General features: G+C 40.2%; 1 protein-coding gene across 1 annotated transcript in view; it reads right to left on the bottom strand.

The window, feature by feature from the left end:
- The window catches only part of SPATA48 (spermatogenesis associated 48), a 65,815-nt gene that overhangs the window by 18,709 nt on the left and 31,904 nt on the right, over positions 1–15,202 (bottom strand). The window contains exons 3-7 of the mRNA XM_034650721.1: positions 14,047–14,123; positions 8,316–8,454; positions 6,337–6,404; positions 1,879–1,920; positions 450–557 (exon numbers count right to left, since the gene is read on the bottom strand). Of these exons, the coding sequence (XP_034506612.1) occupies positions 450–557; positions 1,879–1,920; positions 6,337–6,404; positions 8,316–8,454; positions 14,047–14,123 (434 nt within the window). The remainder of the gene's footprint in view (positions 1–449; positions 558–1,878; positions 1,921–6,336; positions 6,405–8,315; positions 8,455–14,046; positions 14,124–15,202) is intronic.

The raw sequence follows: 15,202 nt of genomic DNA, 5'->3' as shown, positions 1-15,202 counted from the left end.
ATAGAAGTGTATAAGTACACATAAGTGTGTATATATAAGATTATATGAGTGTATAAATATAAGTATATTATTATATAATTTTTAATATAAATACATTTTTATATAGTTTATATAGTTTTATATAGTTTATATAGTTTTATATAGTTTATATAGTTTTATATAGTTTATATAGTTTTTATATAGTTTTATGTAGTTTATGTGAACATATTATATATATATAAAAAACATGGAATATAAAATATATCGCATGAATGTATATCCAGGCGCCCAGGTGAATGAGTGCACAAAATTGTGATCTTATTTGTGACGAGCACTTTCAGGCAGCTGGTGTCTTTCTTCTTAAGCAATGTCCATGGCAGCCATCTTAAATTTCTCACTTATGATAAAGCCCATCGCCACGTGCCATCATTAATGGTAACATAAGGGGAGTAATTACGAGTGGAGCTCACCGACTTGTGTTTGTATAGAGCATTTTAGAGCTCCGAGGCTTGGAGACGGATGTGATGTCTCCGAAGGGGTTGTCGACGTCATCTGCATTTGTGGACTGCACGTAACCACTATTTGCGTAACAAGAAAAGAAAACGTGGGTTTCTTTATAAGAAAAATGGAAACAAAGATCAACAGGGTTCTAACACCCATAAAATAGATCAAAAACTGAAAAACCAAAATAAATTAATAATAATAATAATAACCACCATGATGATGGAACAATTTACCTTAAAAAAAATAAAGGCAAGAGAAGTTCCCATTTTCAGAGTAACAGTTGCCAGGCCTTCATGATCTTCAATTTGGGCCAGAATGGGAGTGGCAGGTGGGTTGTGGTTTTGTGCCAGGATTCAGGCTGTTTCTGCAGCCCTAGGTTGGCTCCTTCACTGGAGACGGGATCAAGCCTGGGGCAGGACAGAAACTAGAATCTGCCAGAACCACTAGGGCACCTGCTGGGGACGGGAACCTGGTTGGGGAGACTGGTCACCTCCTTCATGGAGCAACAATGAGGGAGGGAGAAGGCAAAGATGAAAGACCCATCTTTGTGGATTCACTTTGTTCCACAGTACTATGATCTGAATATTTATGTTCTTCCCATATTCATATGTTGAAATTCTAATGCCCAAAGGTGGTGGTGGAGGGAGGTGGAGGGAACAGGAGGTGGGAGGAACTTGGGTCATGAGGGTGGAGCCCTCGTGAGCGGGATTAGTGTTCTTCTAAGAGAAGATCCACAGAGCTCTCTTGCCCCTTCCACCCTGGGAAGGCACGTGGAGAAGTCTGGGACTCAGGAGAGAGTCCTCTCCCCACCACGCTGGCACCCAGATCTTGGGCTTCCAGGCCCCAGTACTGTTAGAAAGAAATGTCTGTTGTTCATAAGCCACCCAGTTGGTGACATTTTGGTACAGCATGCATGACACACTCAAATATGGGGTTATTCCTCAACCCAAAGCAGAGAGGACCCCCACACGGTGGGTGATGCAGGTCTTTGCCAACTATGGAAAACCAAATTTAAATCTAGAAAAGCAAGAAGAGACATTTCCTGGACTTCAGTGTTAGTAAGCACATCGTATCTTCTGCATTGAGTATCAAAGTCTTTCTGGTTGACAACACCCAATATTAGTAGCACCCAGCGTATTTTACTTTGTAAAATAACCAATTTGGGGAGACAGAAAAATACCACTCCCCCTTTCTTTCTCTTATCAAAATCGTTAACAGATGTGTGATGGAAGTCCTGACATTAAGTGGGCTCTGTGCTGGCAAATCATTAGAAATCTGTGTGAAAGTGTAAGTTGTCTTAAACAGTGAATTACAAACATGAGTGAGCTGAAAGCAACTACAATTTAGATGTAAATCTAGTAATTTTTTAAGACATTAAGAAACACTCTCACTTACGTATAAAGAGGAATGTATTTGCTTCTGGAACTTGGACTCACGCTTAGAAAAAAAGAGAAAATAGGGACAATGGGGTTATTGACATTAACTTAATAAGCATCAAATTATTTCAGTGTTTCTCTTATTAAAAGAAAAGAAAAGTCTTCAGAGATACCTCATGGGAATTTACCTCTAAGAGTTTGTAATTTTAAACAGAGGCAATTTAAAGATACAGTTTTAAGCAAAAATCAAAAACAGAACAAATTGACTCCAACTCTCAACGAGTCTTGGTTTGCTCTCTGTAGCCCAATTTAGAGCCTCTCCTCTTGGCTTTCCCTACTGCTGTACGCTTCCTTCAGGACTGGACGGGCAATATTTGGCAAAGCTGGGCCCCCAATTTTCTTAGACACATGGAATTTTCATGTTGAGGGGCTCCTATTGACCATCCAGTCTAACTCTCCCTGGTAGAGATGAAGCCGCCAGGCACGAAGTTCAGTGACTCACAGGAGATCACAGTTATTTTAGCATCCCAAGGAGCACCAGGTTTATTTCATATTTTCCCTGATCCAGCCCCAGGGTCAGCCATTTCTCCAGGGGTCTCAAAATTTTGTTTATTGGAGAGTGGTGATTAAAAGCCAACACTGGGGGGTGGCTGGGTGGCTCAGTTGGTTAAACCTCTGCCTTTGGCTCAAGTCATGATCCCAGGGTCCTGGGATAGAGTCCTGCATCGGGCTCCCTGCTCTGTGGGAAGTCTACTTCTCCCTCTCCCTCTGCCCCTCTCCTCACTCGTGCTCTCTCCCCCCCATAAATAAACAAAATCTTTTAAAAAATAAAAGCCAACATCTGGGTGCTAGATACGCTCATGGCTGCTGGGGTGGGTGTCCCTGCTCCTGGGTCCTCTGAATGGACAGAGCTAGGGACGGATGACTGTGTGAGAACCTGTCTAGACCCACATATTTTTGTGTATCTCTGTATCTGCTATCTGTATATATAAGACAGTAAACTTGAGTTCATAGGATCCCCCCCCAATCAAATCCAGCGTCACATTTGGTTTTTTCATTGCTGAGTAGTATGCCATTGCATGGGTGTACTCTGGTGTGTTTATCCAGTGTCTATTTTCCCACTGGCCTGTTGAAAGATATCTTGGTGGTTTCTAGGTTTGGGCTTTATGAGTTGAGCTGCATAGACATTCGAGTACAGGTTTTAGGGTGGGCTCCTGGGAGCAACATTTGCACAGAAGAAGGCCCAGGGTGAGTGGCACTCTCGAAAGTTTGGAGACATGGCAATACTGACTAAGACATATAGCTTTTCCTTCATCAAATGATTTCCTATTTAAAAAATGCAGTGGGGGCACCTGGGTGACTCAGTAGGTTAAATGTCTGACTCTTGATTTCAGTTCAGGTTGTGATCTCAGGGTCGTGGGATCAAGCCCCACGTCAGGCTCTCCCCTCAGCACGGAATCTGCTTGAGAGTCTCTCTCTCCTTCTCCCTCTGCCCCTCTCCCTTCCCTCTCCTAAAAAAAATCAAAATTAAAAATTAAAAAAAATTAAAAAGACAATGGATTCATATAAACTGGAATACAAATTTTATCATCTTGGTGAACTATTTGCTATTTCATCACATGATATATAAGTAAAAAGATGCTAATAAAATGTTTTCATTAGTGCTCACATAATGTAAGAGTTGACACCGATGATTCATATCTTTATTTTTTTAAGAGATATTTGAATATGATCACCAAGAGTTTCAGCTTGCTGTGTTTATGAGCCTTATATTTTGTGAGTGTCTTAATATTTTAAAAAATTACTACCATTCAACTTATACATTGGAATCTATTTTTTATATTGGGATGTTTTACACATTTGGCAAAACATATTTTAAATAACCTGTATCAAAAATTTTACACGTTATTTTTAAAATACAGCTTGATAAAATCTAAGTTTGCTGACAGGACAACATTCTTCTCAGTATTTTCACTGTTTGCAACACTAGATGCACAGTTAAACGTGATTATGATTTTCCATATTTTTGCTTCATTATTCTTTTTTCTTTTACTGATGTAAAAATTCACTTCTAAAGGGCAATATATGCTGGCTTTATTGAAGTGGTACAAAGATTGGAAAAATGTTGTCTTTGATATTCTTTTTCTGTAACTGAAATTTATCAAGAACTCTCATTAATTTTACCAACTACAGTTAAAAATCTCCTGGACTTAGCAATTAATCGTGGATTAGGTAAATATAAGGTTAAATGTGGAAGATTAACCTCCCCATTGAGGTGATGATAGAATCTCTAGGAAAGAAAAGGTTGAAAAATGTCACTGTGAACATTTTTTTTTTGCATTATCTGTCTGTCTCACACTATTCTTTATAAACATCTGCAGTATTTTTTGCAAAATACACAGATCTGTTTAGAGTTCCATATGATTCATTCTTATATTCTCTATTCTATTTAATTTTACAAAATGGTGTTTGTGACTCATTACCAGTGGGTTGCAACTAGCAGGCTACACTTCACTCATTACACTACTCAGTAGAGACTACTCATTAAACTGCACTAGGGTAATTATTCAGCCATGTGGAGAAGTGGATCCCTCATTCACACCCTAAACCAGAGTTGATTTCATGTGGTTTAAAGAGATAAATGTGAAAAGCAAACTGTTTTTTAGCAAAAAGGAAAGAAGAACAATGCATTACTTCTAGGTATGGAAAGATCTATTAAAAACTCCATAAAAATAATGACATGGAAGAAAATATTGATGAATTCAGTTATATTAAAATTCAAAACTTCAGTTCAACAAAGAGCAGTATAAAACAGAATAGTCACAGACTAAAAGGAGATACTTTGATGCATATTACCAATAAATAATTTTTTCCAGAATAGTAAACATAAAAATTTATACAATTAATACATAAAGGACAAGGAATCCAGATGCAATGGGAGCAAAATATGTGAACAGGTGAGTTACAGATGTTAACACCCAAGTAAATCATAACCTACAAAAAATGATTATTGGCTATCAGGTAAATGTAAGTGAAAATGATAATGAAACACAATTTCATGTTCATCAGATTAGAATTTTTAAAAAACTGAAATTCCAAATGCTGGCCATGATGTGCAGTAGTGGGAACTCAGGCATTGCCAACAGTTTAGCCCATGGATACAACTCTGGAGAAGAATGTTTTGACATCTACAATATAAAGACGTGTACCCTCTTGATGCAGCAATTGTAGACATATATATATATATATATATATATATATAATCTAGAAATAGTTTTGTGCTTAGGTACATGAAGAAATGGGGACATTGTTTCCAATGCAATAAAATCATAAAATTAATTGATTTACAAGAATGGATAAATAAATTGTAGTATATCCATACAACGCAAGACTGTCCAGCAAGGAAAGTGAGCATCTAGACATCTAAATGCCACCTTGTATAAATCTCACAAACACAACATTGAACAAAATGTTCAGATTGTATGTATGTATATATATATATATGATGTCACTCTTACTGAGTTTAAAACATCAAACACAATGGCATATCTTGGTTAAAAAGAACACATGTGTTTTAAAGGATTACAGGAATGTATGAAATATGAAACATCAAACCAGAATGACAGTGATCCCTAAGGAAGAACAGAGAGGCTCTCCATCGTGTTGATAAAACTCTATTTCCCAAACTGGGAAGTGGATACACAGATTGCATCACATTCTTATTTGTATGTTTTGTATATATTAAATACTTAAAATAAGTTTAAAGCATAAAAACAGATGATATAACCTGGATTGTGGGTTGCAGTGAGAACAAAAAATAGGAAGAAATAGTGACATTTTCAAAGACAGAAACACGAGTTTTTTTTAGACTAAATGCACAAAATTACTTATATGGAAAGATTAATAATAAAACCATAGTTTCTAGCGTAAATAAAATAACTGCCTGATACAGAAGTTGATGGAAAAGTTACAGTCCCTTGAAGTCCATGGATTTCACAACATTATAATTCTTCATATCAATGTATTCATAAAGCACTCCTTATTTTTAAATGATTTTAATTTTTTTTTAGAGAGAAGGGGGAGGGGCAGAGGGAGAGAGAGAAACCCACACAGGCTCCATGCTCAGCAGGTGCCTTACTTAGGGCTCAATATCAGGAACATGAGATCAAGTCCTGCACCAAAATCAAGAGTCAGATGCTTAACCAACTGAGCCACCCAGATGCCCCATTCATAGTCTAAATTGTAAGGATAAATTAAGAGAAAACAAGAGAAAGCAGGCAACACAGAGCAAGTGAACGAGACTTGGGTTCTCTTTCCCATCAAGGGGATGGGAAGTCTGAGGTCTCTGGAATGTTCTCCGGAGGATATGTCTCTCACCTCCTCTATAAGGCATGAACGGGAGCACCAGACATATACCAATGAGAGATCTGTGATAGTGAAAAATTTACTGATAAGAACACAAGGCGATAAAACTTACAAAGTAATTGGCTTGACCGGTGTCAAGAAAGATCTTGTTTGAAATCTGTCCCAGAGTCCACCAACCATCTAAAATCAGCAGCAAAATGAACGATATATTTAATGAACAAGTCACTGTCAGTTCTTGTGTTAAGCTCCGGTGCTCTTAACTGCTCCCACCGCATTGTAAGCTAGCCCCAGGCTCCCAATGGAAAGCACTCCCCAGGCCTCCTTAGCAGCTCAGGGCTTTGCCCCAGAGCCCCTCCTGGTCTCTGCTCTGCTCTCAGACCCGTAGTTTCCATTTGCTTTTGCACAGCTAGAATCTGCCTCATCACCCACCTCCTTTGCACTGAAGGTCTGATTTTGCTTTTCATCCCAGAGCCTATGCTCACTTGGCTCTGTTTTGGTTCACCCTCTGCAGGCCCAGGCTGGTCTCCCCTTTCCAGCCCTGCCCAGACCCTGAGTTTCGAACCTCATCTTGCCGGGAAGGACTTTGGGTTCTGGCATAATTAGATGACAAAGAGAATGTTTAAAAATGATCAATTTTCAAAAGGATGTAAACATAGTTTTAAGTAGTTGAGAGATCCTTAAAAACAGCTGTAAGAATCCAGGCACATTTTCTGTCCTCCAACTGAGTTAGTTTCTATGTGCAAATCCTATGCAGAGACTTCATATTATCTCACGTTTTCCTTCTCTTGCTGTCATTTTGCTCTGTAAAAGCTGACGAAGTCTTTCAAAATAATGTGGGCTTCTTACCCTGTGGTTCTGAACCTCTTAGGAGTCTGTGTTTAACACCATATTTATATGTAATTATTTTCCTCTTTAGTGCTATGTGTTTTACACAGGAAAGAGCTTCGTTATGAGAGGTGGTCCCTGGGCTTGTCAGACTTCTAAGGGATGAGGAGCAGAGCAAAAGGATGAGAGAGTCAATGCAGGTAGGAGGTGCTTCACAAGCAAAGAGCCAGGGATGGGCTGGCAAAAGTGGGGTCCAACATAAGACCCAAAGGATTCACAGACTTTAGCCTGGAAAAAATGGAACGCTAAAGGGAGTGGAACACTGTATGTTTGGAGGGTGGGGCTGGAGGGGCAAGAAGAACACAAAGAGGTAATGGGCAAATAACAGAACTGGGGACATGTCCTGTCAAAGCACATGGATTTCACTTTCTAAAAAGTGATGGGTTTTAATCAGTGGAGTTATATGAAGCGATTCACACTTTAGGAAAAGTACCCTAGCTGTGGTGTGGATACAGTAATTCATGTGTTGAATTCTTGATGTTCAGAAATGAAAACATACGGGTGCCTGGGGGGCTCAGTCGGTTAATCGTCTGAATCTTGATTTGGGCTCTGGTCATGATCTCAGGGTCATGAGATCGAGCCCCACATGCTGGGCTCTGTGCTTAGCGTAGAGCCTGCTTAAGATTCTCTCTTTCTCCCTCTGCCCCTCCCCACCCTCTCTCTCAAAATTAAATTAAATTAAATTAAATATAAATATAAATATAAATATAAATAAAAAACGAAAACAGACATCTCTGGAGACAACTATGTTTTGCTTTGCTAGATAATAAGAGCTCTATGATTCATGGGTTTTCCCATTCTGTCTCAGAGTGCAGAGGTTAGGTTCACTTTCAAGAACTGTTCTCAACCCAGGTTCTCCGATAGAATCATAACTATTTCTCCATCCCTTCATTCTCCTTGTGTAGTTTTAAAATAAACACAGTCATTGCAAATGACTTTTGACATAGAGGTAGTCTTTAAATGAAATTTTAAAAAGTCCAATACAGGTAACATCGAAGTATTTGAGGTCATTGATGATTTTTATGATTCTGGCACTTTCAATTCCATAAATGTATATATTTACATGTTCTTTTCATATTTCTTAAAATAAAATGAGTATTCAAGTTTTGGGCTTCAGTTTAGCAATAAATGCATTGTTTCAAAAATGCAAATTTATATACAGGAAAAGGCATTATGTGCATGTAACTGAGGTCCCTAATCACTGACCTGGGTTACTGCTGGGGCCCCTTCATATCTTTTCAGTGTGAAACACTGTGAAATGAGGTCAGCAGCTTTTTCCACTGTTGTTTCTTCTGGATCGAGTTTTGGTGGTAGCATCTTGTCCCAAGGAACAACTTCATAAGCTCTGTGAAATTATTAAATAAGGACATTTTATGAAAAATGCATGTTCAAATGGTATGAGTATCATACACTGTGGCAGGCAAAATTCTAAGGTGTCCCCCAGGACTCCTGCCCCCTGGCGTACATACCATATATAACCACCTCCCCTCTGGTGTGGGCAGAGCGAATGAGTATAACAAGATACCACCCCAGTGATACTTTGTATGGCAACTTTATATCGCCAAGGGATTGTGCCTATATAATCAAGGTCCCTAATCAGTTGAACTTGAGTTAATCGAAAGGTGGATTCTCCTAAGTAGGTCTGACCCAATCAGGTGAACCCTAAAAACAAACACACCGTAGACACTCTTCAGCTAGCCTTAAAGAAACACCTCATGAGGGGCGCCTGGGTGGCTCGGTTGGTTAAGTGTCCAACTCTTGATTTAGGCACAGGTCATGATCCCAGGGTCCTGGAATCGAGTCCCACGTTAGGCTCCGTGCTCAGTGGAGAGTTTGCTTCTCTCTCTCCCTCTGCCCCTTCCCCTGTTCATGCTCTCTGTCTCTTTCTCAAATAAATAAGTAAAACTGAAAGAAAGAAAGAAAGAAAGAAAGAAAGAAAGAAAGAAAGAAAGAAGGAGAGGAGAGGAGAGGAGAGGAGAGGAGAGGAGAGGAGAGGAGAGGAAAGGAAAGGAAAGGAAAGGAAAGGAAAGGAAAGGAAAGGAAAGGAAAGGAAAGGGAAGACGTCATGAGCCCAGTAGTGGAATGAACCAAATTCTGCCAACAATCAGATTGTTCCTGGAGGACAAGGACCCAGCCCCAGCTGACACTCTGATAACAGCCTGAAAAACTCTGAGGATTGAACCCAGTTGGGGCATGCCTGGACTTCTGACTGCAGTCATGTGGTTTAAAGCTGATAAACTGTGGTCATCTGTTGCATGGCAGTAGAAAACCAATGCATTGAATTATATGCATCTTACAGTCCACACAAAAAAATGTATTTGACCTTAGCAGCAGAGCAGAAAGACCATTCATTAACTTACAAATAAACAAACTCTGGCTTAGAGAATGAAAGTTGTTTGCTTAAGGTCACTCAGCTACTGATGGTCAAAGTCAGGATGCAAATGCAGATTCTCTGCCCCTGAAGAGTGAGCCACATTCCCACTGCCCCACACCACTTATCCTGATCATCGAAGTCTGGAGCGTGGTACCAGGAGTCCAGCTATCTTAGCAAAGGCAAGTATCATATACATAGGATTTGTATCTAAAGGTACCGTCTTGGATTTCCAGTTTTGAAAGTTCTGTTGTTTTGGACAGTCACACATGACAGATGCAGCTAGACTCCAATTTGATCCTGAAGGATAACCAAAGAGCCCTCATTCCGGTGGCCGCATCCTGACAGGATAGGTGGCCAGCCCCGGTGCCCAGCATCCCACCCCTACCCCTCCCAGGCTTGGTGCAAAAGCTGAATGCTCCACCCCACTCCGTCAGCCAGGCTTCCCCTTCCAAATAATCCCACTCCTCTCAGTTTGCAAACAAATAATTACCAGCGATCCTCATTCTCTCAACAAATATCTATCCAGCGATTACTATATTTCAAGCACTGTGCTAAGGGCTTGGGATAAAAGCCTGGATAACAAACAACAAAAAATTACATTTACCACATAGGAATGATGTGAGGATTCATTAAATTAATATTTGTGAACTTAAAGAGCACAGTGAAGGCTCCACAGTGTGTTCACTGTTGTGTATATGTTTTCACGTCACTCATTTTGAAATTATTGTGTCTCAAAGAAAAGCTAAATCTTATGAAATATTTTTAACTGTAGCAAAAGCTTAAATGATGTATTTTTCTTTCTTTTTTTTTTTAAGATTTTAGTTACTTATTTGTCACAGAGAGAGAGAGAGCACAAGCTGGGGGAGTGGCACAGGGAGAAGCAGGCTCGCCGATGAGCAGAGAGCCTGATGTTATACTTGATCCTAGGACCCTGGGATTATGACCTGAGCTGCAGGCAGATGCTTAACCAACTGAGCCACCTAGGGGTCCTGAAAATGGTGCATTTCTCAGACATAATACCTGAATGGCGTTGTAAGAAACTCACCTGAGTTGAATTAAATCTTGCAAGGTGCATCTCTGTTTGAGCCTCTGATGCACTTGATGAATATTTAATGGAATTTTCCATGCAGGTTACACAAATTGTTTTTTACCCTAAGAAAACTGTTATATGATATGATTTAAATGAGACTATCAAATAGTATGATTTCATACTTTGTTTTGTCAAAAATCCCTATCTTCTGAGCAAAGCATCACAAATTTAACCAAATCATTATCTGTTTCCAGGATGACCACTAGAATTTTTTCTGAGACACACCAAGATAAAAATACAATAGGGAATGAAATAAAAAACCAGAGAGGAAATTAGAGTCCATTTTGTTAAAATCGTTCATTTTTAAGATGAGAAAGGTGAGAATTGGGGGTCTCACCACCTGCCCCCAGACTGCGGATGCTTTCCATAGAGTTCTTTTCTCAACTTGCTCTAAGATTCTGAAACCCAGCTCCATACCATGTATTTCTTCCTTCCTTTCTTTTTTTTAATGTAAATGAAGTCTGTTTTGCTTTTTAAGTAGGGCTCTTGAACATTGCAGCTTGGTAAACAGTGTAAATTAGTACAGTCTTGTTTTTTCATGAGTTGCTAAGAAGATGCAACCTATTCTAACGGGATAAATATTTTCACCACTTCACTTGGAGTTAATGAAGGCTCACACAGGAAGATGCTTCCTAAAGAAAACAAGAAGCTGTTGCCAACACACCAACCAAAAGAACTGTGTAAAAATGATTGTCGCTATACTTTTGCAGTCGTTTTACAATGGCGAGGTAAGGCACACAATCTTGCAACAAACTTGCCATCCAGACTTGTAATGCCTGTGGACTACACAGAGGGCTCCGTCCAAGGGGCATGAACTTCAGACAACGGAGCACTGTAACCCTAATAATGCACTTTGTTGACTGGTTATCTTTTCTTCTGAAATATGGGTTAGAACAAAAATAATCCCTCATTAAAAATTGGCACCGTTTACAGAAAAAAACTGTGTTATTTTGCCTTAGAATCTACAAGTATATGTTGAAATGGAATTTGCCTCCTCCCCGCCCCCCATCTCAGCCACAAAATGGGCAAGAAGTACAATTCTCTAGAATGCCTTAATTTTCGGGGTGCCTGGGTGGCTCAGTCCGTTAAGCATCTGTCTTCGGCTCCAGTCAGGATCCCAGGGCCCTGGGATGGAGCCCCTGTGTTGAGCTCCCTGTTCAGTGGGGAGTCTGCTTCTCTGTCTCCCTCTGCCCCTCCCCACCGCTCCTGCTCTCTCTCTCCAATAAATAAATAACATCTTTTAAAAAATGCCTTTATTTTCAACTTCCTGCAAACTGAGTACAAATAATTAAAAGCAAAGCTTACAGAATAGCAGAATATTTCAGAGAACATTTCTTATACACAAAACACATACGAGAATGAGCTACTAGGTGACATTTTCGTTAACAAATTGGTTTCATTTGGGTCCACAAGCATCCCGATGCTGATTTCTTCTGCTAAGGAGACTTGCAGAGGAAAAGAGGTGGGGGGAGAGAAAGCATGACTTCTGATTTTAATCATACATTTAACATATATTCTTTATATATTTATAAACCTTCTTGGAAAATATCTACTCTTAAGTATATTTCATGAAACTGGTGGTGGGTATGCCATCAATACAAAAGAAAACCGTGAAGCTGAAATGTGAGGCACGTCTGTTGGGTTCAGCATACGGGAGGGAAGGACATTGGGGGGAATGAAGTGCTTTGTGGTGCCCACACACATTGTCACTTCCTTGTGCTCACGGTAGCCAGCCCTCAGCCCCCACTTCTCCACTCCGTTGCTTAGCTGACTTTAAAGCCCATTTGAGCAACGGCAATCATCTCTTCCCTGGGCTCATCGTCCTTGACCGTTTGCAGTTTCACTCCCTCTTCCCCAAACACCCTTAACGTGCCTGCCACTTCACATTTATCACTAAACCATGATCTCCACACTTTCTTCTCTAGCTCAGACCCCTCTTCCAAACCCCAGACCCACACACCCTGTAGCCACACTTGATGTAGCCACTTGGATGTGTAATGAACATCTTTATACTCAGCAGGTCTAAAATGGACTTCTGACTTTTCCCTCCAAACTCTCTTCCATGATTTCACCGTGTCAAAGTAATGACAACCTCAGGCCATCCAGCTGCTTAGCCCGAAGACTTGAATTGTTCTTGACTCCTACTTCCTTGAGACTCATTACCTCCAATTTGGAAATTGTGTTGGCTCTGCTTTCAAAATATATCCAGAAGCCAATCGTAGCTGACACCGTCCTTCCAGCCTCCAGCAAACCACCCTTACCTGACCTCTATAGATGCCAGCGGTACCCTCCCAGCTGGCCTCCCCCTCTGCTTTATCTGGTTGGCTGGGAACACAGAGGCCACCATGTTGCTTTCTGCAAGCCTGATCTTGCCACTTCTCTACCAGACCTTCACTTCCCTCAGAGAAGAAGCCCTGGTGTTTACAGTTGCTTAAAGTGCCCCTGGACATCTGGTTCCAGACACTCCCTGATTTTTCCCATCTTCTCTTCCTAATTCCCCTCTTGTACTCTGCTCTAGACACCCTGGCCCCTTGATCGTCCCTGACCCTATGCACACTTCTGACACAGATCTTCTGCATAGCTCTGCATTCCCTCTGCCTGGAAAATGGTTGCTCCAGAGATCCACAAGTCACTCCTGTATGACTTCCAAGCTTCTCTCAAATCCCATCACTGGAGGAGCCTGCCCCCCCCAAGACTTCCTTCACTACTGAAACCCCCTACCCTTACACAGGATGCTCCTGGTGCTGTCATCCCATTCCACCTTTTCTCTTTTATATTTCCAAAGGCTCATCTCCTTCTAAGATATGAGCTATTTACGTGTAGTGCTTATCGTCCATCTCCCTTTAGAACGAGAGCTCTTTGAGAACAGAGATCTTTGTCTGCCTTATTCCCTGATGAACCTTATAGCCTAGGGCACAGACATGCAGCGAGAGCTGAATATGGTTTTTGACTGAGTAAATGAACTCCTTCAGGCTTTCTCTGCTTTTGTTTTCTGCAATATATACTCTTATCTCCTCCTCTCTCTGATCATTTCCTTTCTGCTTTGGTTTTATTCTTCTATTAAACATAGATTTTTTTTTGAGGCTCTCCCTTGACCTCTTTATTTTAGCCATCAATGTGAGTAAATAACTGTGTCTGATGTTCTCTGAATGTCTCACTGAAGCCAGGATACTGTGGACACAAAGGGGATGTGTCATAAAAGATGACATAGAAATACTTTATTTTTTTAGTTTTTATTATTTTTTAAAAGATTTATTTATTTACGTGGGGGGGAGGGGCAGAGGGAGAAAAGGGAGAAGGAGAATCTCAAGCAGACTCCCCACTGAGTGGGGGAGCTACACACTGAGCTCAATCTCAGGACCCTGAGATCATGACCCGAGCCAAAATCAAGGCGGCTGCTTAACTGACTGAGCCACCCCGGCGCCCCTACAAGTACATTTTTAAATCAAAGTTCTACTGGAAAAAATGCTTACTTTTGAGTCGAGGACTTGTAAAATGAGTCCTTTGCACTGTATTTCCTGTTTGGTTGTAAAAGTGGTTCTCCATCCTCCTAGAAGGTGTAAATAATACGTTAAAGGAGATCAGATAGACATGGGAAGAGCTCATGTTTTCTACGCACGTGGTTTCTTGTTTTCTCTGTCCCTACTTTTCTCCTGTCATAGCACTCCGTGGGGGGGCCAGGCTTAAGGCTCCTCTAGTTCCCTCAGTTGTCTTGGGAACTTACATTCCCTGTATGATCTCCCAGTGATTAAGTTAAAATTGACAAAACGCATATTCAAGTTAACGGAAAATCAATTCTTTAGGAAGGCTCTTGAATTTTAAATGTTGGCAAATGATGTTTTCAGCACCATGGAATTCAAACATCTTAAACCGTCTTGTCTGTCTTGTCTTCTAGAGATAGGCCATTAGCTCTGCAATATTTCCCCCTTTCTATCCTTCATCTTATTTCATTGAAATGACTTAAATATTATTATAACCATTGTCATTACTATCTTTAAGGACTATTTATTTAATTTTCCACAATATTTTATCAGTGGTTCTTTGCCTCTTTGCCTACTTTTGCTTCTTGTATCCTTTTTTCCCCTTTTTTTTTTACCCTGTATTCCTGGTTCCATTCTCTTTGGCCGAAGTTCTATTTTCAGTAATTTTTTCAAGGATATGAACTTCTTCTAGCTCGGTTTTTCAACTAACTCATCCTCATCTTTCAATACTGTTCCAGATGAATTCAGAATTCTAGTTTAATGGTTATGTTTATTTAGTAACATAAATGTATCTCATTGACCTCTGGCTTGTTATCATTGCTTTGGAAGTAAACGGAGGACAGGACGATTATCAGCAAGTATCCTGTGTCCCCACCCCCATCCTCTGGTAATATTTAGCATATTCGTCTTGGTTTTCCTACAAAGGAAATTTGTATAGGAGAAGATCTATTTTTTTCATCTGGCTTAAAACGTGTTATGTTTCTCTAATCTGAGAACGCATAACTTTCATTAATTTGGACAATTCTTCATTTTTCTCTCATTATTGTCAGTGCATTCACTTTACTCTCTTAATGAAGTTCCCTTGGACAAATACTAGACTTTCTTGTTCTGTCCACCCAGCATCCTAACTTTTGCATCTCTTCATCCT

This window comes from Ailuropoda melanoleuca, chromosome 1 (assembly GCF_002007445.2).
Source record: "Ailuropoda melanoleuca isolate Jingjing chromosome 1, ASM200744v2, whole genome shotgun sequence".
Classification (NCBI taxonomy): Eukaryota; Metazoa; Chordata; class Mammalia; order Carnivora; family Ursidae; genus Ailuropoda; species Ailuropoda melanoleuca.
The sequence above is the reverse complement of the archived record's forward strand: the minus strand, read 5'-3'. Positions and strand labels throughout refer to the sequence as shown.